The 24,481-nt window shown below is 38.0% G+C and overlaps 1 protein-coding gene across 1 annotated transcript in view; it reads left to right on the forward strand.

The window, feature by feature from the left end:
* Positions 1-24,481, forward strand: part of LRRC2 (leucine rich repeat containing 2) — a 66,876-nt gene that overhangs the window by 35,852 nt on the left and 6,543 nt on the right. Inside the window, exons 5-6 of the mRNA XM_064438716.1 lie at positions 2,647-2,783; positions 23,503-23,648. Of these exons, the coding sequence (XP_064294786.1) occupies positions 2,647-2,783; positions 23,503-23,648 (283 nt within the window). The remainder of the gene's footprint in view (positions 1-2,646; positions 2,784-23,502; positions 23,649-24,481) is intronic.

Genomic DNA, 24,481 nt, shown 5'->3' on the forward strand with positions numbered 1-24,481 from the left:
TATGACTCTTTTGCGCCAGCCCCAATGACCCTTGTAGGAGAGTAATGTACTGCCAAAACAACGCTTGTTGTAGTCTTACAGAAAATTTTGCTTCTGCTTTTTAAACTAAAACAGCACTTCACAACGAATAAGAAAGACAAGGTTACCTGCCTAAAAGGACAGTTGAATTTTGAAATATACCTCAGTTTCTATTTATGGCAGAGCTAAAGCTGGGGGGAAGCTGAGTGGAAGTTTTATTCTTCTCTGTTGCTTTATGTAGAGATTAATATAATGGAGTTCTTACCATGTACAACTTGTCTGCCACCTGTGAGAAAGATTTGGATGGTCCAGCCATCATGTGAAAACAATGTTGTGTCCGAGGGGTACTCTGGGATTTATGTAAAGTGCTGTGGGGTTTGGTGGCTGCTAGTGTTGGTCACCAAACTGCATGCCTCTGCCTCTGCCAACAGCAATTTCTCAGAGAAAAAAAGGAAGGGCTTTCAATTCCCTACTTTTCTTCTCTGTCCTTTTCTGTGGAAGTACCATCTGGCCTCCAGTAAGAATTTCCACACATTGCAAAAGGTGAGCAACTCTAAAACAGCTTGTGCTTCAGAGGGAGTTTAGCTAAGCATTAGTGCCTTAAGGATAAGCTCACTATTATGACACTGTTTTCAGCTCTTGAGATTTACTGTAAAGAAATTGTCTCGTGTCATCCAAATCCCATGAAATGCCAGGTCCTTTTTTAAAACGTGATTGTAAATAGAAGACTGATATAAAATTGTGAATCTCGTGAATGTCTTGTCTTTGTTTGCTGATGTATAGTCTGCTTTGAGAATCTGTTGACACAGATGCTGTTCTTTCCCAATTTCCAGCTGCTGAATTGCATATAAGTTTTTTACTGGTGCTTCTCCTTGTGAATGCTATACTCTTGTCAGTGGTTTAAGGAGAGTACCACAGGAATATCAATGATTAGAGGAGACAATTGCAGATGTTACCAAGCTGTGTGGTACAGTTGATACACTGGAGGGAAGGGATGCCATCCAGGGGTACCTTGACAGTCTTGAGCAGTGGACCCATATGAATATCATGAAAGTCAACAGGCCAACTGCAAGATCCTGTACCTGGATTGGGGTAATTTCCAATATCAATTCAGACTAGGGGATGAAGGGATTGACAGCAGCCTCACATGGAAGGACGTAGGGATACTTGTGGATGAGAAATTGGATATGAGCTGGCAATGTGCACTCACAGCCCAGAAAGCCAATTGTATTCTCTGTTGCATCAAAAGAAGTGTGGCCAGCATGTTGAAGGAAGTGATTCTCTCCTTCAATTCCATGCTTGTGAGACTCCACCTGGAGTACTGCATCCTGTTCTGGGGTCCTCCATAATAGAAAGACACGGACCTGTTGAAGTGGGTCCAGAGGAGGGCCATGAAAATGGTCAGAGGGTTGGAACACCTCTCTTATGAGGACAGGCTGAGAGAGTTGGGGTTGTTCAGCCTGGAGAAGAGAAGCTTAAGGACTTTCTTCTCTGGGAAGACCTTATTGCAGCCTTTCAGTACTTAAAGGGGGCTTATGAGAAAAATGGAGAAAGACCTTTTACCAGGGCCTGCAGTGACAGGACAAGGGACAATGATTTTACACTGAAAAAGGGTAGATTTAGGTTGGACCTAAGGAAGAAATTTTATACAATGAGGGTTGTGAGACACTGGAACAGGTTTTCTAGAGAAGTTGTGGATGCATCATCATGGGAATTGTTCAAAGTGAGGTTGGATGGGGGTTTGGGCTAGATGCTCTTTGAAGGTCCCTTCCAACCGAAACCATTTTGTGATTTTGTGATTCTGTGACTTTATGAACGTCCATGTAACAGAACAGCACAGCTGTCCATAGGATACTCTAATTTTGTTATGTGTTTAAGGATCCATTTGATAACACATCAGCTGTTTGATACATTCAAATTGCTTCCTTCCTTCCCCTTTGACTATCTCACTGTATGATTTGCATTTTGTCTATATAATACATTTTGCATTTTAATGATGTTTCTAAACCTGTTTTTACTGAAGATTATGTAATGCTATAAATTGAAGAAACAGAAAGTACAATGAGACTAAATGTAGATTTTAAGGCTGGCGAGGATGATAAATTACAATAAAGAAAACAATGAAACAAATACACAGGTCCATTATCTTTTATAATCATAAATATGTAATGCTGGATACCAAAGACAGAATTCTTGATGAAGTAAGTTTAGTAGGAGTGATTGTTCCCAATGAACTGATTCTGTAAAAAGTACTAAGATGCTTTTCCATTAGCAAGCTAGTTTTCTAAAGTGGCCAAACCAAAAGTCAACTTCTGTAGTTTCAACTGAGGTCAATAGGTATCTCATCTCTGGTAAAATCAAAATCTATGCATGTCTTCACTGCTTCCTTTCAAACTCTTACAAAAACCATTGCTGACTGAGGGAAGTCCATATGAGTGCAACACAACTCTATCGCTGCCTCCCTCCCCCAGTGTTAGTGACCACTGCAGAAATATGTATTAATCTCTTAGTCATTGTCATGTTAAAGAGTTTTTTCTTTGCTAAACTGAGTATGTCTTTTACTTTTACTTTCTCCTTTCATGTTTTTATTTTTTTAATGAGCTGTTTTTAATTATCTTTCCCTCACAGGCTGCTTAAAAAACCTCAAAGTGCTCAATGTGAGTTTCAATAATTTGAAGTCAGTCCCTCCAGAACTGGGTGAATGTGAGAATCTGGAAAAACTGGATTTGTCTGGAAATATGGAAATAACAGAGCTCCCATTTGAAGTAAGATAACAAACCATGTTTCTTCCATCTTTTTTATTTGTCTTATAAGGTATTTTATCACAGTCTTAAAATCTTTTCTTAACAGATTAAATCACATTCCTTGCAGTTTTTAGCAATAATGTTTTAGTAGTAATATCTCTGAAAATACTTTAGCAGCAGTTAAATGGGCCAAGCTTCTTGTTTTGGTTTTCAAGTGACTAAATTTTGCTTGTATTTATTTTGATATATGAAGGAGGACATGACCCCAAAGGGGATTTGGCCAGTGGTGATAAGGAGAAGGCTGCAAATAGCTATTTTCTGTGAAAGTGAAGTGCATCTAGACAGTCAAATTCACACACTAACCTTCATTTGTTCCCAGTGTCTGCTTTCCTCTAAAAAGATTATGGAGAGTTCTATAAACAAGACTGCATGTTGCTATGAGCATAAATATCTGTCTGAAAGGGATATTACGTGTGAGACATGGTATGAATATATAATAAAGACTGAGAAAAGGACTCCCAGGCATGCACCAACATTGTTTCTTGTGTTGGATGCATAACTGCTCTCTGCTGCAGCTGCTCTGAGACTTATTGTTCACAGAGAAATGAAACCATTGGCTGGTACCTAACCACAGTTTCAGATGTCATCTGTATTTCTCAGGTTCTTAATATCCTGATTCCTGCAGGATGAGTGGGAGGACCTCTAGGGAAAAGTGTCAGTCTCTTCTTTACTGATTCCTACTTTTTCTCTGAACTTCTGTTACTGGCGATTTACAGACAATGTTGGAGTGGATTAAACTTATGCAAGATCTTGTTTGGCCTTGCTTATGTTCTGTTCTGAGGAAATGCAAACGGTAATTAACTTTCCCCTCTGACTTTTCACTGTAAGGTAGTTTATCTGAAAAGAATTGTTAAAAAATAATGTGAAGGAAACAGAAACAAAGGACGAACATTTGCTTCACATAATAAGTGGACACTGCACTGAAATTCTAGCAACAGCACAAAGACTGCAGGTCTCCTTTCTTCTTCCTCTCTGCCTCTTTTATATAGCAAAGATAGGGGACAAACCAGATAAAACTTAACTGGTAAAAAGGAACCATAATGGATTCAGAAAGACATATATCCTTAACAGGCAAAGGAATTAAATTTAAGAATCTAGGAAAAGTGATTATGCTCAAACCTGTGGACTAGAACAGTGAATTTAGCTCCTATCATTGGTATGTTAAAATCAATAAGTATTTTCCCAGTTGCTTCTAAAGGCCTTGTAGTGCAAAGGCTTCCCCATGTCTATGCGTTATGGGCAGCCTTTGCATGTAAACCTAACTGTGCATGTAAGTCTTTCTAGGGCTGAACCCTAAGAGACCAGTGTTTCTCTTGGAAAACTCAAGAATGTTGTTCCTTTCTGGCAGTCTGCTATTTAATGGGATTGAAAGCCAAGAAAACTGAGTGTAGGCTAATGGTTCACTTAAAACCTATGGAAAAAACTTGGAGATGTGAAAGTCACTAATTAACTACAAAAACTGGGAGCAACCTCATGCCAGCATGGTCTAAAAGGTCAAGAAGAAAAATACTGCCACTGTCTATTTTGTTTCCTTGTTTCTCTGGAGGCTGGTACTTAATGTATACTTGCAGTGACTTGGGAGGTAGGCTATGCAAACTCTTCTGATTTAGTTTATAAAATTAGTTTCCCAGAATCAACATTTCAAGGGCAGCTTTGGAAGCTGAACATACAGTTAAACGAGCAGTTTTGTCAAGTGATTTAAATTGCTGCAAAGTGTTTGGCCTTCGGTGTACTCAATATGGCTGATGTTATTCAGAGCAATTGCTTTGGCATCCTTGCTAATGTAATAGGTATTTAATGTTTGATTCTCAGATGGGCAAAAGGTGGCAGTCACTGCCAGGTAACTATTTAATGAATTAAAGTATTGAGTTAGTCTGAACAGTCTAAAAAGTGAAAACAGAAAGACACTGTGAAGTGCTGTTGTGGTGGGCTAATCTCGGCTAGTAGCAAAACACCCACCCAGCTGCTCGCTCCCTCCCCCTCCTCAGCACGACATTCGGAGAAAAATAGGATAAGAAACCTCACGGGTTGAGAGAAAAGGCAGACACATTGTTTACCATATACTGTTGTGGGCAAAACAGACTGTACTTGTGGAAGATTAATTTGATATTTGCCAATATATATTTTGGTAATGAGAAACAAAGATATTAAAACAACAACTTTCCTCCCTGCTCTCCCAAGGTCAACTTCATTCCTTCAATCCAGATTCCTCTCCGAGCCGAGTGGTACAGGGAGGTGGGGGGAGCTATAGCCAGTACACAGAGGTTTCTATGTGGTTCTTCTTCCTCCTCACTTCCTCTGCTCTAGTGTGGGGTCTCTATGGGCTGCACTTTCTTCAGGAATATCCACCTGCAACAGTGTGGGTCTTTCATGAGCAGTAGTGTGATCTGCTTCACCACGGAGCACCTCCCCCTCTTCCTGCTTGGACTTTGATGTTCCCTCTGCTCTTTCTCACTCTTTTTATTCCCTCCTCCTTTCTCTGGCATTTTTTCCCCTTTCTTAAATAAATTTTTAGAGTGGTACCACACACTTGGCTGAGGGGCTTGGCTGTGTCCTGTGCTGAGTTCACTGCAGGTGGCTGGAAGTGTCTGTGTCCAGCATAGGGCAGCCCCTGGTCTCTTGCCACAGAATCCACCCTGCAGCCCCAATGCTGCCAGCACCTTGCCACGGACACATAATACAAGTGTTTAAGACCCCAAGTTAGACAGTTTAAATCAATTATTACCCAATACTATTGTTACTAACATCTACTAATCCTGTGAAACGCTTATGAGGGTTGGTCATCGTTCTCTCTTGTGTATTGGAGAACAGCAACCGGAGAGTATAAATGAGCAAGTACATGCACGCTCCATTTTGGTAGGTGAATGGGTTCATTCCCTTTACAACTTTAGGAAAAAAAGAGAAAACTTGACAAATGATACACAAAACAAGGTAGAGAGTTGCTAAAAATATTTCCTGTTTATCATCTTTTAGGAATTTCAATTTTTATTTGACTTTGAAATCTTTAAAAGTTTCTTCTGGGAAGGCTAAAGAAATGCATGAGAGCAGCAACAGTATTCTCCAGTGTAAAACTTACTTGAAAGAAATAAAGTCAAACTTCAGCCCAGCAGAAATGATCAAAGTCTAATTCTACCTTGGTCTTCTACACAGAATAATGGCCAGAGAGACACATATAACATATACGGAAATGGATTCAAAGAGATTGATAACATGCTGGTAATTCAGTCAAGCATTTTTGACAGACGCATAAAGGTTTATGAGATCATCAGAACTCTGAGACTGAACTACATCTTCAGTAATCAGTCTCCCTGTTTCCTTTCTATACATTTTCTCTATGACAGGTGCAAAAAAAAGAGAAGTCTTGACGCTTTTAATTTATTTGGTTGTTTAGTTTGCTTTCTTAGGAAAAGAGTTTAGTTTGTTTATTTTTTTAAATAGACATAAAATATTATAAGATGAGTTAATTTAGTGGGTGGTATGTCAATCAGATGGATCATATAACACATGAGTGTTGTTGCTACCAAGAAGTGGTAGAGGGTGAAAGTAGGTTACTACAGAAAAACATACAGTGTCACCAAAGGCCCATTTTGAATTGAAGTTCCTAATCTGTGTGTATAAATTTTTGCTGGCATATTAGTTGTTTCTGTGCCTGAATTTTTCAGTCAGCCACACAGGAAATTCACAGACAGTTATGATGTCTGTTAAGTCTGTTAATTTGTTTTGTGAACAAGGAAACTTCAGGAAAGACAAGATGCCAAGCACCTTTATCTTGTACTACTTTTCAGGTAAACTACAGTTGTTAAAGAGGTTTCCAGTATGTATACTTGTCTTCTTAATCTAGAAATTTTATTTTTCAATGCAGCTGTTCAAAGCTGAGGTATGCTATGATTGAGATGCTCTAGCAAAACTGAAATCTTGTGAGTCTTCATTCTCTGTTAATATATTCAATATCTGGAAGGGTACATCTACTTTTCTCAGTGTGTAGGGATAAAAAACCCACACCATGGCATTCTGCTTGGCCTAATGTAACTTGTTTCATGGAGTGGCTGTATCAGCCTACTAGGAACAGGTATGTCCAGTACTTGGACTTTTGTCAGTATTTCTATTTGGGTGTGCTTTGGAGCCATGCCTTGAGTGACAGGCCTCATGGCATAGCATCAGGAGACAAGAGACTGCTCGCTTGTCTGCCCAATTCTTGTAGAATGCTCTTTCCCTGTTTTCAGAGGCCACTTCCAGCACTCTGTAAGTCATTTCACTGAATCTTAAAGTAAGTTAATCTGATGCTTCATTAAAAAAATTGAGGGTGTGTGCTCTCAACTTTTACTTTATCAAGGCTTAGGATTTCATACCTTTCCATACTACTCCTAAAGAAGAGCAAGCTTATTCAATGTCTACTTTTCAATTTATTTTTCTCTCTTCTACTGTTGGATGTCTAACATTTTTATAATTTTAAAAGTTAATTTATCTTCAATATTTGATTAGTATTAGTTGCAAAGTAAGTCCTTTGGCAGAAAAGGTTTATGGATCTGCAGTTAAATTCAAATCTGTTTTGACAGCATTTGTTAATTAAGAATGCCTTTCTCCGGACATAAGTGAAAATATAAATTGAAATCAAATGTGAATGTCAGAAAAGGTAACTTATGTGGTATTACATTTATGCAGCCAGTTTGTAACAGATACTTCTGTACCTCAGTAACTAAGCTCAGCAGGGGAAGATGCACTGTGAAGTTTAGGGCACGAGCTTCCCTGAGACAACACATAGCTGATAAGACTCCTCTGTGGAAATGAATTTGTTTCTGTAGCTAAGATGCTCAGGAGTGGCACGGACCGTGTGTTGTCCAGTCCCTCTCCTAGCATAGTGGGATTATACTGAGTACCATACTTTGTAGCTGCAGAGAGAAGGGGAGGGATGGATTGATTTGTTTCTAAACTTTTTGTACTTTCTGTGTGTGAATTTAAGAATTAGTATGATGTTGGTATTTGTATTTTAACTATTGGATAGAGTTCTTATTGCTATTTTAATACACGTTATGAAACAAATCTTTTTTTCTAGGAATAAAACCAGCACAGGTTTGTGTAAAAACTCCTCTGACTTTACTTTGAGCTGAGCTTCCTTCAGAAACTATTGCTTTCTACAGTTGTTTACCAAATCACCCAATTAAAATTTCCTGCGCATGGCAGAATACCTGCTTTGTGCTGATATTTCAGAGACAGCTTTGCTGTGTTGAAGGGACAGTTCTTCCATACTATCAAATTCTGCTAATAATGCTACATCAGCAAGAGTATCTATAGATGTGACCTGAAGGAACTTTAAGGAGAAGAGGGGGAATATGAAGAAATTCTAATTTCCTCCATCTGTACCACCTGCTGTGGCACATGTTGTCAGTCACAGGACAGGCAAGTCAATCCACACTACCAGCAGCGAAAGAGAACTGCTTACAGATAGATGTTCTGATATTGAAAATAAATTAAAACGGCACTTTGCAAAGTTATTCTGCTTTGAACAGTGTTCAATACCACTTCTGAGCAGTCCCAGCAAGTGATCTGAAATGTTTTCTGTACCTTTTGTGAGGTCTGGGTAGTGTAAAGTGAAGGCATGAGACAGAGACTGTTACAGCGTATGAATACTATGTCAAAGAAAGAGCATATGTATGTATGCCTGCATTTCCATGTCAATCCTGTATAAACTGATCTTTGAAGTTCAGAGAAATGGCAGGTTATGCTTTCTGGCTGTTTTAGCACACCGTGTTTTCAACAGATCAAATAAAATCTTGTTTTGCATTTCTGATGCATAGAAAGTTCCAGTTAAGTCCTGATCGAGTACAGACTTGGGGAGCTTTCAAGATCATAGAGCTATAGAATCCTAGAATAGCATGGATTGGAAGGGACCTTTAAAGATCATCTAGTCCAATGCCCCTGCAATGAGCACGGACATCTTCAACTGGATCAGGTTGCTCAGAGCCCTGTCCAACATGACCCTGAATCTTTCCAGGGATGGGGCATCTACCACCTCTCTGGGCAACCTGTGCCAGTGTTTCACCACCCACAATGTAAAAAATTTCTTCCTTATATTGAGCCTGAATCTACCCTCTTTTACTTTAAAACCATTGCCCCTTGCCCTATTGCTACAGTCCCTTCTAAGAACTCTCTTCCCACCTTTCTTATAAGTCCCCTTTAAGTACTGAAAGGCTGCAATAAGGTCTCCATAGAGCCTTCTCTTCTCAAAGCTGAACAACTCCAACTCTCTCAGCCTTTCCTTTTTGAAGAGGTGTTCCATGCATCTTATCATTTTTGTGGCCCTCCTCTGGACCCACTCCAACAGGTCTATGTCTGGTTTGTGCTGAGGACCCCAGAGCTGGGTGCACAACTCCAGGTGGGGTCTCACCAGAGTAGAGTAGAGGGGCAGAATCACCACCCTCAACCTGCTAGTCATGTTTCTTTTCATGCAGCCCTGGATACAGTTGGCCTTCTCGGCTGCTGGTGCACATTGCCAGCTCATGTCCAGTTTTTCATCCACCAGTACTCCCAAGTCCTTCTCTGGTGGGCTTCTCTCAATCCCTTCATCCCCCAGCCTGTACTGATACTGGGGGTTGCCCCAGCCCAGGTACAGGACATTACACTTGGCCTTGTTGAACCTCATGAGGTTCACATGGGACCACTTCTTGAGCTTGTCCAGTTCCCTCTAGATGACATCCTGACCCTCAGGTGTGTTAATTGTACCACTCAACTTGATGTTGTCTGCAAATTTGCTGAGGGTGTTCTCAATCTCACTATGTCATTGATGAAGATACTAAAAAGATACTAAAAAGTATCGTCTCCCGAGGGGGATCTCCATCTGGCCTTTGAGCTGTTGACCAGTACTCTCTGGATGTGACCATCCAACGGATTCTTCATCCACCAAACCGTTCATCCTTCAGATTCATATCTTTCCAATTCAGAGGGAAAGATGTTGTGGGGGATCCTGTCATAGACCTTATAGAAGTCCAGATAGATGACAACCTTAGCTCTTCCCTTGTCCACTGATGTAGTCACTCCACTATAGAAGGCAACTGGGTTGGTCAGGCAAGACTTGCCCTTGGTGAAGCCATGCTGGCTGTCTTGAATCACCTCCCTGTCCTCCATGTGCCTTAGCACAGCCTCTAGGAGGATCTGTTCCATGATCTCCCCAGGCACAGAGGTGAGGCTGACAGGTCAGTAGTTCCCCAAAGGTCCTCCTTTCCACCCTTTTTAAAAATGGATGCAATGATTCTCTTTTTCCAGTCACTGGGGACTTCACCTGACTGCCACAATTGGCTTGGCAACTACATCAGCCAATTCCCTCAGGTCTCTGGGAGGCATCTTGTCAGGTCCCAGAAACTTATGTATATTCAGGTTCCTCAGGTGGTCACGAACCTGATCTTCCCTTACAGTGGGAGGGGCATTGCTCCCCCAGTCCCTGCCTTGCAGTCCCTCCACTGCAAGGAATGGAAGAGAGGTTGCCATTGAAGACTGAAGCAAAAATGTTGTTGAGTACCTCAGCCTTCTCCTCATCCATTGTTACCAGTTTGCCAGTCCTGTTCATCATGGGGGATGGATATACTTTCTTTGACCTTCATTTTCCGGCTGACATGCCTATAGAAGCCCTTCTTGTTATTCTTTGCATCCTTTGTCAAGTTCTCCAGCCTCACCTTGGCCTTTCTGACTCCATCCCTACACAAATGGGCAGTGTCCCTATACTCTTCCCAGGATACCTATCCCTGCCTGCACATTTCCTTCTTTCTCTTTAATTTGACTAGCAGATCTTGACTCATCCATGCTGGTCTCTTGCCTTCCTTGCCTGATTTCCTACGCCTGGGGATTGAATGCTCTTGCACTCTATGGAAAGTGTCCTTAAAGATCTGCCAGCACTGTTCTGCTCCCTTGTCCCTGAGGGCAGTTTACAAGGGGATCCTATTGACTAACTCCTGGAACAGCTGGAATTTTGCTTTCTTAAAATTCAGGGTCCTGACTTTACTCTTTGCCTGACCCATATACTTCAGGGTTGCCAGCTCCACTAGTGCATGGCCACTGGACCCCAGGCTGACTCCAATCTTGATGTCGCCAGTTAGCTTACTTGTGTTGGTGATCAGCAGGTCCCATAATGCATCCCCTCTGGTAAGGCTGTCTAGAGTTACAGGAGTAACCAGCTATAGCTGGTGCTCTTTCTCTCTTTGTTTACCTGAAAAATGTAGTTATAATTAGTTGTCTCTTGCATCTTTCAACAATGTGTGACCCTAAAACAAAAAGCTGATGTAATTAGAGATTGATTAAGCACTAATATTAATCTCCTAAGGTTTTCAAACAGAACAGACATAAATAACTTTTAATAAATTAATACAATTTCAAACGATATTTTAAAACTGAGGTTAATAGCTAGAAAGATTTCAGTCTCTTTTGGTCTGTTTCTCTGACCACTCCTATTCAGCAAAGAAAAGAATTAGCAGGAAAAGCAGAGGCAGAAGCTCTATGCAAGTGTGGGGACACTTCAGATAAGTCCCTGCTGGGTGTTTCCCTGTAACTTGTTGTCTTTGTGAGCTGTGACTTACACCTCCCCAAACCATACCCTGTCTATGTAGGCAGGACACCATCAGTCTCAATAGAAATGTAAAATGACAGGTTGTTTTACCAGCATGTTATTCTTCAAAGCTGTAAAATTGCAAACCTATTTCTTTCCTCTGGCATTTAGTTTTTGTGTGTATAACAATTATAAACTGAAAAACACAAACAAGGGGATGTACAGGACATTAATTTCTCAGGGGTTTCACTATCCAGTCAGGCACCAGAACAACTGACCCATAGCTCCTTCCTCTTTCATTTAAAGGGATTATAAAGGACCTATAAAATCTTCACATTTGTAGAATTTTTAGAAAGCTTCAGAGGTGTCATGTATTGGATTTGTTAAAAACTGAATTTTATTCATGTGGATTTTTCAGGAGCACAAAACAGAGAGAAGTGGTGTAATAAAGGGCTTAACTTGGTCCTGTGAAGCCAACAACATTAAGCCAATCTCTGGTGAAATTCTTCATTTTAAGTCCAGCTGACTTAACCTGACCAGCATTTCTGTGCATATGTGTCGCAGTCTCAGAAATGTTTTTCCAATTGCTTGGCTTGGGTGCATTTATGTTTGCCAGGTTTTCATCTTACCCTTCTTTGCTCAGCACATGTATTCTCTTTGAATTTGCTTAACTCTCATGATAAGTTTCTTTCTGATACAGCTGGCCAAAGTGCTGTCAATCCATGCAAAGCAACAGCTGCTTTATGGAATTGGTATAAGATGTGACATCAAACATTAGCAGGAGGGGTGTGAAACCCAAAAGAGCAGGTGCAAAGGTGTTAGGTGTCAGAGGAGATTCAGGGAGGCCTTACTGTTGCAGGAGCTCTCATAAACATTTTAATAGACAAGGGGGTAAAGAAGGGCATGGGTCTATGTTAGGAAACAAGATTATGCAGTTAGGTACAGGAAAGTGTGTCAGTTGATCCCGTTCTTGACACTCTGCCTCCAAAGTCTACTAATTAATATAGCACCACCTCAAAACTACTCCACTATCAGAGTAAGTCAGCAGCTAATAATAACAGCCCACTTCACTGGAGAACCGACTCATGCCTACCTCCATGTTTTGGTGCTAGTGACCTTTCCTTTACCTTTCACGAGCTCAAAAAAAGTAACATCACCTTTCATGGTCTAAAATTTTTTTATAGTAGGAAATGGCAGAGAAGTAGTTTTACAGCATAAAGAAAGACTTAACAATGAGCAAAAGGGCATAATGTGAACACTGCAAAATGGCTATGTTGTTGAAAAAAGTGTGAATCTAATTGCAAAATAATTCAATTGTAGGAAAGAGTAGTTGGTACTTTTTCCAGCTCTGCTTTCTCTGAAAACAGTTCAAAATCTTTTTGAGTCCAATAGCAAAATAGGTTTTCAAAATCCTGGTTATAAATCCTACATTCATCAATGAGATAACCTGAGGGAGATTTTACATAACTACTGAATAGAAGCAGAGAGAACAAATATATAGTCGTATCACATTTGCATATTTTAACTTAAAGAAAAATGTCTCTGGTGCCCACATACCTGGATGGATGACAGTCAGAAGGGAGTTGTAGGTGAAAGGAGAGAAGAGCATGTTATTTGTTATTCCATAAAGTGTAGCTAATGAGAGGTATTATTTATTCTGTAAGAAGAATAGTGTTTGAGAGTCTAACTGCAGTTAATGTATTTAATTTATTAATGAATAAATTACTATCAGTTGTTAACTAATTATAGGTAGTTACATGATTGATCAACTCTTCACAGCTGTAAACAACATTTGGTAAGGCTGACTGTGATTTTTGTTCATCATCATTGGTCAGTGAGAAAGGCATAAAGACAAAAGTCAGCCCTGTTAGCTGAAAGCAGATATCATCCTGTTTTTTTGTCTCAGAAAGAGCTCAGTCAGGTAAGACCTTTGCTTTACTAGTGCTGGGTAAAAGAGTGGATACCTAATTATACCCAATGTGAAGTGGAAGTGATGCGGAAGATGCAAGGGAATTCAGTGGAGAGTATGTCCCAGTGGTTCCTGGTTTTCCTATTGAAGAGATGCCAGCTCACAAACCTGGGCTTTCGTCATGCTTCTGAACTGCAGTGTAAAACATGATGAGTTTCAGGTGAAGAAATTAATGGCTGGAAAACTCAGAACACATATTAAAAAAAAGAGGTGTCTCTTCACCTGCTGTTTAGACTATCAATCTAATTCACCATTGTGGCTTATCATACAGCTGGTTACTACTGATGGAATTTAGAAGGAGGTGGGTAATTTTACGAATAATAAAACCACAAGTTACAAATATTATGGTAAGATTAAACTAACTTCGTGCATTACGGTGTAAACACATCTTTGCAGCAGTAAGATTTCCCAACTTCCCTTATCTTTTACTTTGCAAAATTGATCCTGGTAAGTTTTTTTTCTTCCTATCTGGTTTTAATTGACAAATGTCTTTTTTTTGCTACCCCATCGCCTCTGTTACTCTAACCACATTGGCCAGTTGCTTTCTGGACTAATCTGGGGTGATATTATTAATCCCAGTCTGCCAAATTCCTTGACCCAAAACTTGAGACTCCATGCATCGCTTTTACATGGGCAGTGTGGATGATGGGTACATGTGGCTAATCCTTGCCCATATGTAGAGTTTGTGTGAAGAATGTTTATGACTGTGTGACAGAATTTCCTCTGACTGTGTCTGGTTCTATGACTGGGGCGAGTATGTACCATTAGACTGCTGCCGTGGGCTACAACTCCTAACTTCAATCCTGTGAGGCAGCATACGCTGCTTGCCAAGCTGTCTTGAGGCTGCCATTTTGTCTCAAATTGAAATACAGAGCTGGCCAGTTAAAAGTTATGTCTGACCTGTTTGATCCTGGTGGCAGAGGTGTTACAATGAATTAGAATATATATGTGTCAGGATCACATGTGGGCATCACCATTTCATGATTTACCATTTTTCTTTTCTGCCTTTGTTTCTGGTGTTTGGGGTGTTTTTTTTCCATTGTTTGGGTTTTTTTTGTTTTGTTTTGTTTTTGGTTTCTCTTTGAATACATCCCTTGCGGGGCAGGGAGATGGTTAAGACGAGGCCAGGCTACCTAAAACTTCTTTTAATATACTCGAAATATTTTTCATTCTCAGAAGCTGGCTCCAAACTTCAGGTTTCTAATATAAAATGCTCTTTGAAATGCTGGTTAGAAGCAATAAAAAGGTTGACTAGACTTGAGGACCTAATGTGATGCTTCAGAATTGTAGAATGTGAGAGTACATTTAAAAAAAATAATAAAGGGAAGAAATGAGGAGGTTGCAAAAAATATAAAGCATCTTAAATCCCTGCTAATTTCATCACCATAATCAAAGATATTCTTGATAGGTGTCTGAGGCCTTTCATAATAGATACCTGAAGTGGTCCTTAGTACCTCAAGACTAGAAATCAGGAAACCTGTGTTATACTTTCTCTGATGTATTTTTTGACCTTGGCAAGAGACTTCTTGCCACTCTCATTCTGTTCGCTTGTTTGCTTTCTTCCATTTGCTTGTCATGGGTATTAATGATATTAAAACTGCACAGCAGACATCTCTCAACATGTGTTTTTACAGCACAGTATCACAGAGCTTTATCTGCAGTTCTATGTGTTCTGGTAGTAATGATGCTAGTATTGTAATTCACTGTTAAGTTGCATATCTGTTTTCCAAAGAAGTAAACTTTTAGCAGTTTCACCTTTGAAATTTCAATAAGCAAGCTGAATATAGCATGTTCAGTATTATTCTGCTAGAACATCAGTGAGGTGTTTATGCCATATTCTGAGGTTGAAAAAATGTGAACTATACTTGTTGGAACTGTGATGTAGAAGGAGAAGTTTTCATTATTTTTGTAAGTGTCAGCTTCCTCTGAATTCTGCAAAGTTCTTAAACTGAAAATCATGTTTTTGCAAATACTATAGCCTAATTGTATAGAAGTTTCATTTTATCAGGAAGTGCAATGCTTTTCGCTTATGTTGCTCCCATATCGTGAAGAAAGAATACACCATGAGTTTACCATTTCTAGCTCAACTTTTCTAATCTTCGCAGTCTTTCCTAATCTTGATTTAGGTCTTTCAGAACTACTGCAAATGGAAAAAAAACTTCACAAAAATAATAAACTCTTTCCATTCTTTTAATGACAATTAGTCACCTCTGAATCCCATCTACTGTTGTAGTTTTCCTAGAGAAAAACTGACAAGTTGTATGGTGTTTTGTATGTAGGTGTACAATTGTTTTATTTAGTGGTGAGTAGTTTTGGGGTTAATTATTGTATATAACATTACATATATGGCCAAGTATTTATTTCCTTTTTTGACTATACACTAGTACATATTGAATACAAGACACTCACTGAGTTATACAGTTACTTTTTTAATCTTTCCATCTTTTCCCAGGTTTCAGTCAGTTTAAGAAATGTGTGTAGTTCACTGTTCTTTTTACTAGCTTGTACTTCTTCATATTAGATTTTATTTGCAGTTGTGAAAATTCTGACAGTTTCAGACACGTGCTGTTAATAATAAATGTTACTCCTAAGTATTTGTTCAGTAGTCATAGTTTCCTTTGTTATATTCCTGTTTTTATATGCTCAAAGCATTACATAGGTATTTGTAAAATGTCATGTTCACAGAAAATATTATCCGGCATTGAACATGATATACACAAATACGCAGAAGTTTTTTGTTGTTTACTATTAAAAAATTACTGGGGGAATATATGACTCCCGCAGAAATATGTAGCTAAGCAGAGATATGTTGCTTGGACATAATCTGAAGGGGTCTGGCTAGTAAAACCCTTGTTTGGAAGCTCCTTATTTTGATATAAGACATAGAAGAAAAAGTGTAAGATATATCTGAACTTATACTGTTTCAGGACCAAGAAACCTGATTTTACACAATTTGCCTTCTGAGTAACTGTGCTGGGATAGGCCAGATGATTGGTTTTATTAGACACTTTTTCCTTGTTCTTTAAGAGACACATGAAAAAATTTAGCAATCCAAGGAGCATTACGGACTAAGCCTTCTGTTGTATTTGTACCTACCTCTTTCCAAGGTACTCTGATTTGATGGAAGAGCTCCTGATGTAATTTAGGCATAGAAGCTTGTCTGAAATATAAGAGCCTCTTGGTTACACTGGGGACCTGGCAAGTTATATTCTAGGCAGAATGTTCTTTTTTTAAAAAAGACAATTTCAACAAGTCCTTAATTTGTTTTAAAACAGAAATCAAAAAACAAAAAGGAAACTAAAGAATTTCCAGTAAAAAGCAGATGAGGTTTGTAGGCTTTCTTTGTTCTCATCCACAGGGTGGTAGCAAAGATCATGTGGCTGGGTGGGAATACTGGAGGGCTGCAATGCATCGAGTGCCTGTGCCAGGTCTCTGTAAATTCCATGTCAGGGGAATTCTTCCTGTAAAAGGAGTCTTGAAAGCCCAGATTCATGTCAAGCTTTCATACATAAGTGTATGAATAAATTAAATGATATTTTTATTAGCAGTCACTTAGTAAGAACAATAATAATTTAATACCTTATATTACTTGGTCATTCACAGATTACCTGGACACAGTCTGGATGGAGTAGTGCAAAATAGCAATGAAACACTAAAAACTGTAAGAAGGCATAGCCTCATACTCTTAATTGCACCAACAAGTTCTTAGAAAGAAGCCATATGTCCATTTGTACAAAAAAGCTGCCCACTGTGCATACAACGTATGTGCCATTCCTCAGCTTCTTGTCCAGGTCAGGAAGAGATCTCTCCTATATCTAAGTCCTTTAGTAATATTAGCTGTATTTCCAATGTTTACATGTTTGTATCAGAGCAACACATAAAACTTCCTAGAAATATTCTTATAATATAGAAAGAAAGGAATCCTTTGGGAAGAGATGAACTCAAAATTTTCCCTGTTAGGTTTGTCACCACCTCAGAGAAAATATATAAAACCTTGCATGTATCTAACAGCACTATGAAAAAGGAATGAAGAGGAGAGAGAGAAAATTTGCTATAACACTGGCAAGCCACAAAGCTGTGAGCTGTCGTGTTCAAATTTTGACAGTATTCTCAGTTGTAGGTTTGTGTACCATCAGTGTCACGCACATGTAGACTCTGTCATTAAAAGGAAAATAATTTTGTTGATAGATGTTTTGTAACAGTTTGCTCAACTAGATAAGGTCTAATTCCAGACCAGGTTTACACCCTGTGACATAACAGACTTATCTCCATTGTGACTTTCCTGAATTTGGGGATTTTCATCATGAAACTCCTGCTTCACGAACAGATAAAACCAGTTCCAGGTTGCAGGGTTCTCCTGCTTGGTAGCCAGTTAGTGGTACTTGTCAAGATACTCACCACAGCAGGCAAGAATCTTGTGCATTTTAGTGAAGTTACTCCATGCTAAGGCAAAAAGAAATTCTACCAGTTCTGTTTATAAAGCAAAAAACCATGGAGATGCTTATTCCTGGTACCATGGGAGGCAGCTCACAGATCACAAACCTTCTGACCTCTGGTGCTGAAGACAGAATATTAAGGGGAAAAAAGCAGTCTATCTTCCATTTACATTTATAAACTGATTTCTGGCTGACATTCCATGAAAGTCTTTTTTCCAAGTTTATCAGGTGATATCTGTTCAATCTGGTGTAGAAAGCTGATGTCATTGCCCAGCACCAATATACATAAGATGAAATTATTTCATCATCAGTCATCAAAATGGTGCTACTGTAGTAGTTTGGAACCATAGGACCGCATTCTTAGTTTCACTTGAATGTTTTTCTCACCTGATTTTTCTTCTTATTTATTTTACTTCTGTCAATATTATACTGTTACCTCGTCCTCTTCTGCTGATATTATCTCTTCAAATAACTTGGTATTTTTTTCAAGTGAATGGTTACTATTTTATCAATGTAAAACAAAACCATCAATCAGTGTGTTTTTCTTTATTTTTGCTGTTATCTCTATAATATCTTTTTTGAGTTGCTACAGAATAAAATTTCCTTCTCTTTTGGATGTTTCCCCCTTGCCCCACTTTGGCAAATACTGATTTACTCTGTGTTTCAGAATGAGCTCAAATGAACATATTCAGTTTTTAAAGTCAAAAAGGTAACTTCACAGGCCTCAGTGTGTTGTTGGGGCGAACCAGAGTTGTTGTATATGTTTAAATAATAATTAAGATAGCACCTTTTGAACAGTATCTCTCCAATTGCTGTTGCATCTTGGAACAGAAATGAAAAATATTTTTGGTTTTGTCTCTGTTCTGTTGAAAGTGAGCAATTTTGGTCATCTCTTGGTAAAGGAACGGAATATATCTTAAAAGGGTCTTTTGGCATATTCAAAAGACACTTCCCATCTAACCATTCAGGAGAGGTCAGTTAATGCCTCTGTGCTACTGATATTGCTGCTTTTCCTCTTCTAATGGTTTTAATCAAAAATATAAAGAGTATGCACCAAAGGAGAGCTACTGGATCTATTTAAGTTGATGAGAAACCTGTAACTGACTTCTGGTAGAACCTAGTTTTCCCTTCTAGTGTCTCTCCTTAATTTATAAGTTTTGGAGATTTGAAGACGAGATGACTTTATGATGCTGAAGTGCAATAATGTATGCAAACTGAGTGTAGCTGCAGCAGTAATATGAAAATTTAATGTAACGGATCAACATAAATTTTTTTTTTGAGACACTAGACTTGTTTTGGCTCCAGTCCAGAAAATCATTAATTGGATACTTAATTTCAAGCACGTGACTCATCTATTGGCTTGGAACAACTCCTATACTGAAATATAAACACACGATCCACATTCTTAGGGATTTTAACTGTATGAAGATAGTCCTTCTTTTATTGCTATGTGGCTCTTCAATCACCTGTGAATGATCAATACCTGATATTTTTGTGAATATTGCATATGCAACCTGCTTTCTCATTCTTTGCAGAGGTTATGAAAGGTTTGTGTATAAAAAACCTTCTCTAATAAAAGGCAAAGTCCCTTTCTATGAACTTTTTATGCTTAGATTGTCATAGCTATAATCACTCTATTAAACTTCAAACATTAGGTGTTTGAATGATCATAGAACCATTTAGGTTAGAAAAAGACCCTTAAAATCATCAAGTCCCACCATTAACCTAGTACTGCTCCAAAGATTAAAGGGAATAATGTCAAACTTCCAGGTAAACAGTTTGGCATCAGAATAACAGTGTTTTGTTTGTGGATTAACTCTGCAAAATATTTAGGATTTTAGCATTACAAAATCAGAATAATGCCATTTGGGTGAAGACTTGCTTCCACATACATTGGATTTAGCTTATCATGTTACCACCAAGTGAAGTGCTGTCTGAAGTAATGCATTTTTTGTGCCTCAGAGGGTTTTACAAAATATGTGAACAAGTACCCTGTTACTAAGGGGTGGGGTTGACTGCTAAATGCCTTTACCTCCTCAGATTTAAGAGTCCAGTTTGGAAATCCTATGGTGCACTGGGCTATAAATATGTAAGTATATCCTCATGAAGGTATCTTCTGACTCTAAAGATGCTGTTACCCTGTTTCTTTAACTGGTGCTTTTCTTCCAGGAATGTCAGTGAGATTATAGATGAGGTTAAGCTTACGGGTCTGTGGAAGAAAAGCTGGGGATTTGGTTTGAATGAATGAGATCTAAGTGGGCAGCTGTGCAGTTTGCACCTAGGGTGCTCCTTTGTCTTAAATGCTGAGTGCCAATCTACGTATTTTGGGAAACAATGCATGTGATAACCTGATCCTGCTGAAGTGGTACAAATTTTCTTGGAATTCATTGAGTCTGAAATTTCTGGGCAAAAGCACATTTGTAATACATTGATAGACATTTCTGGGTTAATCACTTGTATGCCTTGTCATACATTGACTTTGATGGGATGTTGTTTCTGTCACAGAATATTTGCATGTAATTGAAAAATACAGTATTATTGTGGTAAGGCTTGACATGACTTTACACCTTTTCATTTTTTGGTGCTAAGTAGCAGGCATTAATGATGGACTTGCATGCAGCCTTATCAGCAGATCCCTTTCATGGCAAAAAGCAGAACAGAAATAAAAACACACCCATTAATCAGATAACGTGTTTGGCCCAGGACATGGTGTCCTTTTCTTTCAACTGAAGGCTTAACTGTCAGAGAGAAAGAGAAGCAGTACAGTTCTACAATGTTATCTGGATTATTTCTATGAACAAAATTATTAAGATAAGTAAAATGGGGCAGTTTGTCAAATAAAAATGACAAGAGTGATTAAATGTAAGGACAACAATAAGTGGGTCCAGGTAGCTAGACTATCAAATATAGCTATTTTTTAAAGTGGAGCTTGCATAAAGGCTATATACTGATTGATTCAAAGTCACATAATAGAGGAAAATAGCAAAAATCAACATCAAGCAAAAATAAACTATAACGTAAAAATGATAAGGGTGCCATGCTTGTTTGAAAATGAAATGTTATAAAAGGTGCAAAAAATATATCAGTCCTTCAAGGAGAAATAAAATACACAGGGTTTTCTTTAGAAAATGTAATACACAGCTGCCGTAATTTCCAATGCATCGTATATCATAGGTGTTTGTTGGTAACTTATCAGAGACAGATTAAATAAAAACTCCATTAGGTTTCAACATACTATAGAAAATGGACAGGCTTTGTTAAATATTACCCTAAAAGAACAAGTACTGAGGACTTGCAGCTTGCACAATATAATCATGGCTCCATATATTCTGTGACATGCTGAACCAAACTTTGTATCAAAGGAGTCCATGGCCTTATATTTTGTTGGTGCATTTTTATAGGAGTACAAACTGCTGAAAAATGTAGGTTTTCATCTGACCAAGGATTAAAACAATATATTTTCAATACCATATGAAAAATGGCAGAAACAGAGCTGCTTATTAAAAAATAATACTGCTATATTAATGTTACTTTTAATATTTGGAGCAATAAGCCACTTCCAGCAAAAAATATAAAACTAGTTACTGCTGTTGAAGAAATATAATTTTATCACCTACTGTTAATACTATCAAGTTGTTTCAGCATGACAGTTGACTTCATGTGAAAGCAAACTGTTTAGGAACTTGGGTGATCAGTGCTGTCTTTTTATTTTAAAATAATCTGCCATTTGATGTTTACACACTGTGGCTTTTCTTCTTTGGGGAAGGTTTGAGAACAGTTTGGGTGGCATTTAAGCCTGTGGGACATTGTTTTAATTCTGTGCCTGTTAAATCCCTTTTGGGGACAGTTTGTTGAAAGAAATGTATCAACAGTTTTAGCAAATTGTTCTGAGTGCAGAGAAACTTGAAATATTTGCTTGGGGTTTGGAATTGTAACAATAATTTGAAACCACAAAGTAAATGCAGTGTAAAGACAGTGCCAATTATTCTCTCTATTGTCTCATTGCTATGACCTAGAAGAGTCACTCTGCTTTTCTTGTTCAAAGGAAGGTTATGTTTTGTTGGAAGAAAGATTCAGTATCTGGAAAATTTACAGTATAAGAGTGAGTGTTTATTGGTGGTAGTCAGTCCTCAAAATGACAAAATGGTTTGGAAGTGAGAAGTGTGAAAATAAAATGTGTGTTTGCCTGTTCTGAATCAGGGGTGAGACATTTCCATGGTAATGTCTCACCAAGGCTGTTTTAATGCTGTGGTGGGCAGATTTCAAAATTATATCTTTGACTTGAGAAACTCTGAACCTTTATTATATTTTTGAAAGGTAAACCTAATTGTGTAGTCATTTGTAATATGATAACTTCAGTAAATATTCCTGAAAAGAGTTCCCCAAATTTTAAGGCCTGGCAGCAATATGAGGTTATGTCTAGAAAAAAACAAAAACAAAACCCAAACAATCCCACCCCACAAACAAAAAAATCACTGCCAAAGAATCCCAAACCAAACTGTCTCTGACACTGCACCAAGCTATGAATGTGAGCATTTTAAATGGCAAGGGTCAGATTAACATGAAAATCTGGCAGTACTGCAGTATGAAGAAATTTGGCCATAAAATATAACAAAAAAGGATTTGATTCTTAATAAATAATAAAGAAATCCTTCTTAAGCATTCAGAATGAATTTTATTACTTTATAATTTTTTTTTTTAATAATTTATGGTGTTTCTTGTATTTTGCTCACTTTGGAAGTGGAAAACATGCTTGTTTTGGGGTGTTTAATTCCTAATTATTTTCTACATTCTAAGAAACCTTCAAGCAAAGACCAATGGAATTTTTTTTGATACTTTCTCTTCTGTATCAAGATTTACAGAGCTGGATTGTGACGGTGACATATGATTAGAAGCTCAGAGACATAACTTTCATTCTGAAGTACTTTTTTAGCTTAACATTTATACTCCTTTGACATTCACTTTAGCTAGCTGCATAGTTTTATGAACACTGGTAGTGTGAATAATTGATTCAGCACACAGAGAACTTTATTTAACATGTTTATTTCTGTAACAAATATATTTTACATTTGTAGTTAACCTTCATTGCACTAAAGGTTTATTGCTTAAAAATGTAATTCCTTTGAAAGGTATTCAAATAAAAAGCTCTAGTGCACCTTATTATATATTTAGTTTCCAGTATGAAAGATGTATTCTTAAAGATTTTTGAAAAATATTGAACCAAATTTTCTGTTGACATAAATTGGCAGTTTCATTTTCTAAGGGTCTCCTAGCAATACACTCTCAGTGCATAACAGAGTTATAGCAAAGGAAATATATATATTTTTGATGGGGGTTATAAAATCTCTGATTTTGAGAATAGTACCCTAGCATCTATTAATTATCAAAACTGTGTTTTGTCTCTTCAGAGCTTAGTTCATATGTAATCTAGGAAGGAACCAAGTAATGCCTGGTTCCAGCCTTTGTGTCATCTGAAAGTATAGGATTTTTTAGAATGAAAATTTCGTTCATTTACCATGGCAGTGTCAGAAAGAGGATGAACACTTTGGGAGGTAGGTATTTCCAAAATCCTTTTTCCTATAGAATGATGACTAAGAGATAAAGCTGGCAAAATGTTCAGTAAAAAAACCATGCAATTCTTATTTTTCTACATGCTTTGAGAGGAATAAGAATGTTTGATAAATGAAATGTCTTCTTGTATTTGCAAAAATGTAACTAAAATAAAATACCACTTCCTTCTAGCTAAGTAACCTGAAACAAGTCACAGTTGTGGATGTGTCAGCAAACAAGTTCCATTCTATTCCAATTTGTGTACTCCGGATGTCTAATTTGCAGTGGTTGGATATTAGCAGCAACAACCTGAAAGATCTCCCAGAAGACATAGACAGGTAGTTTATGTTTTAATTCTTTGACAGGCTTGTGAACTATAAAGCAAATCTAGAAAACAACAAGCTTCCAAGGGACACATTTAATGAAAAATCTTATGAAAAAACTAACGTTTGGAAATGCATCAGGTAGTTTTGCATGTAAGCATTACAATTACTGTTGGTGGGCTATGTTGGAGAACAGAATTTGCGTTTTCTAGCTCATTGGTGGCAGATTGCACATTCAGTACCTCTACTGTTCAGTTAACTAATTACATTTTTCTGCTGCATTCATGATAATTTGTCATTATATCCAGGCATTGTTATCTGGTAAGTTCATGGGGCATACTCTGTCCCAGTTCCAGCAAAGGGGACTCACCATGTGGAGTTGGTAGTAGTAGTTGGAGGGAAAGATGAATTAAAGCATATTTAAGTTACTGAAAAGACTTGATAAACTTTGGCAGTAAAACAGAAAAATATTGGTTAGATTAAAAACCCTCGAACAGTCCTCCCCTCCTACTCTGAAGTATATATGCATAAGCATACGTATACTCACTCTCAATATAGAGATCTACTAGAAGGAGTTTTAAAAAAATCATGCTGCTCCTTTTAATGAGACTTACTAGCCTGAGAAAGCACTTTCCTTATCCCTGGGCCCATTTATTTACTCTGGAGTCCTGTTGTAACTTGGTTTACAAAACTTTATGTAGTCATAAGTAAACCAAAACATATATTAACTAAAGTTTATTAAAAAAATATGGATTTTTTATTGATCTGGAAATAGAGATGCCTGAGGCAGAAGAAACTTCACAGAAAATTAATTCAACCCTAACTTTTGCAAGACCTTGGCTGTTTGG

This window comes from Phalacrocorax carbo, chromosome Z (genome assembly GCF_963921805.1).
Source record: "Phalacrocorax carbo chromosome Z, bPhaCar2.1, whole genome shotgun sequence".
Lineage (NCBI taxonomy): Eukaryota > Metazoa > Chordata > Aves > Suliformes > Phalacrocoracidae > Phalacrocorax > Phalacrocorax carbo.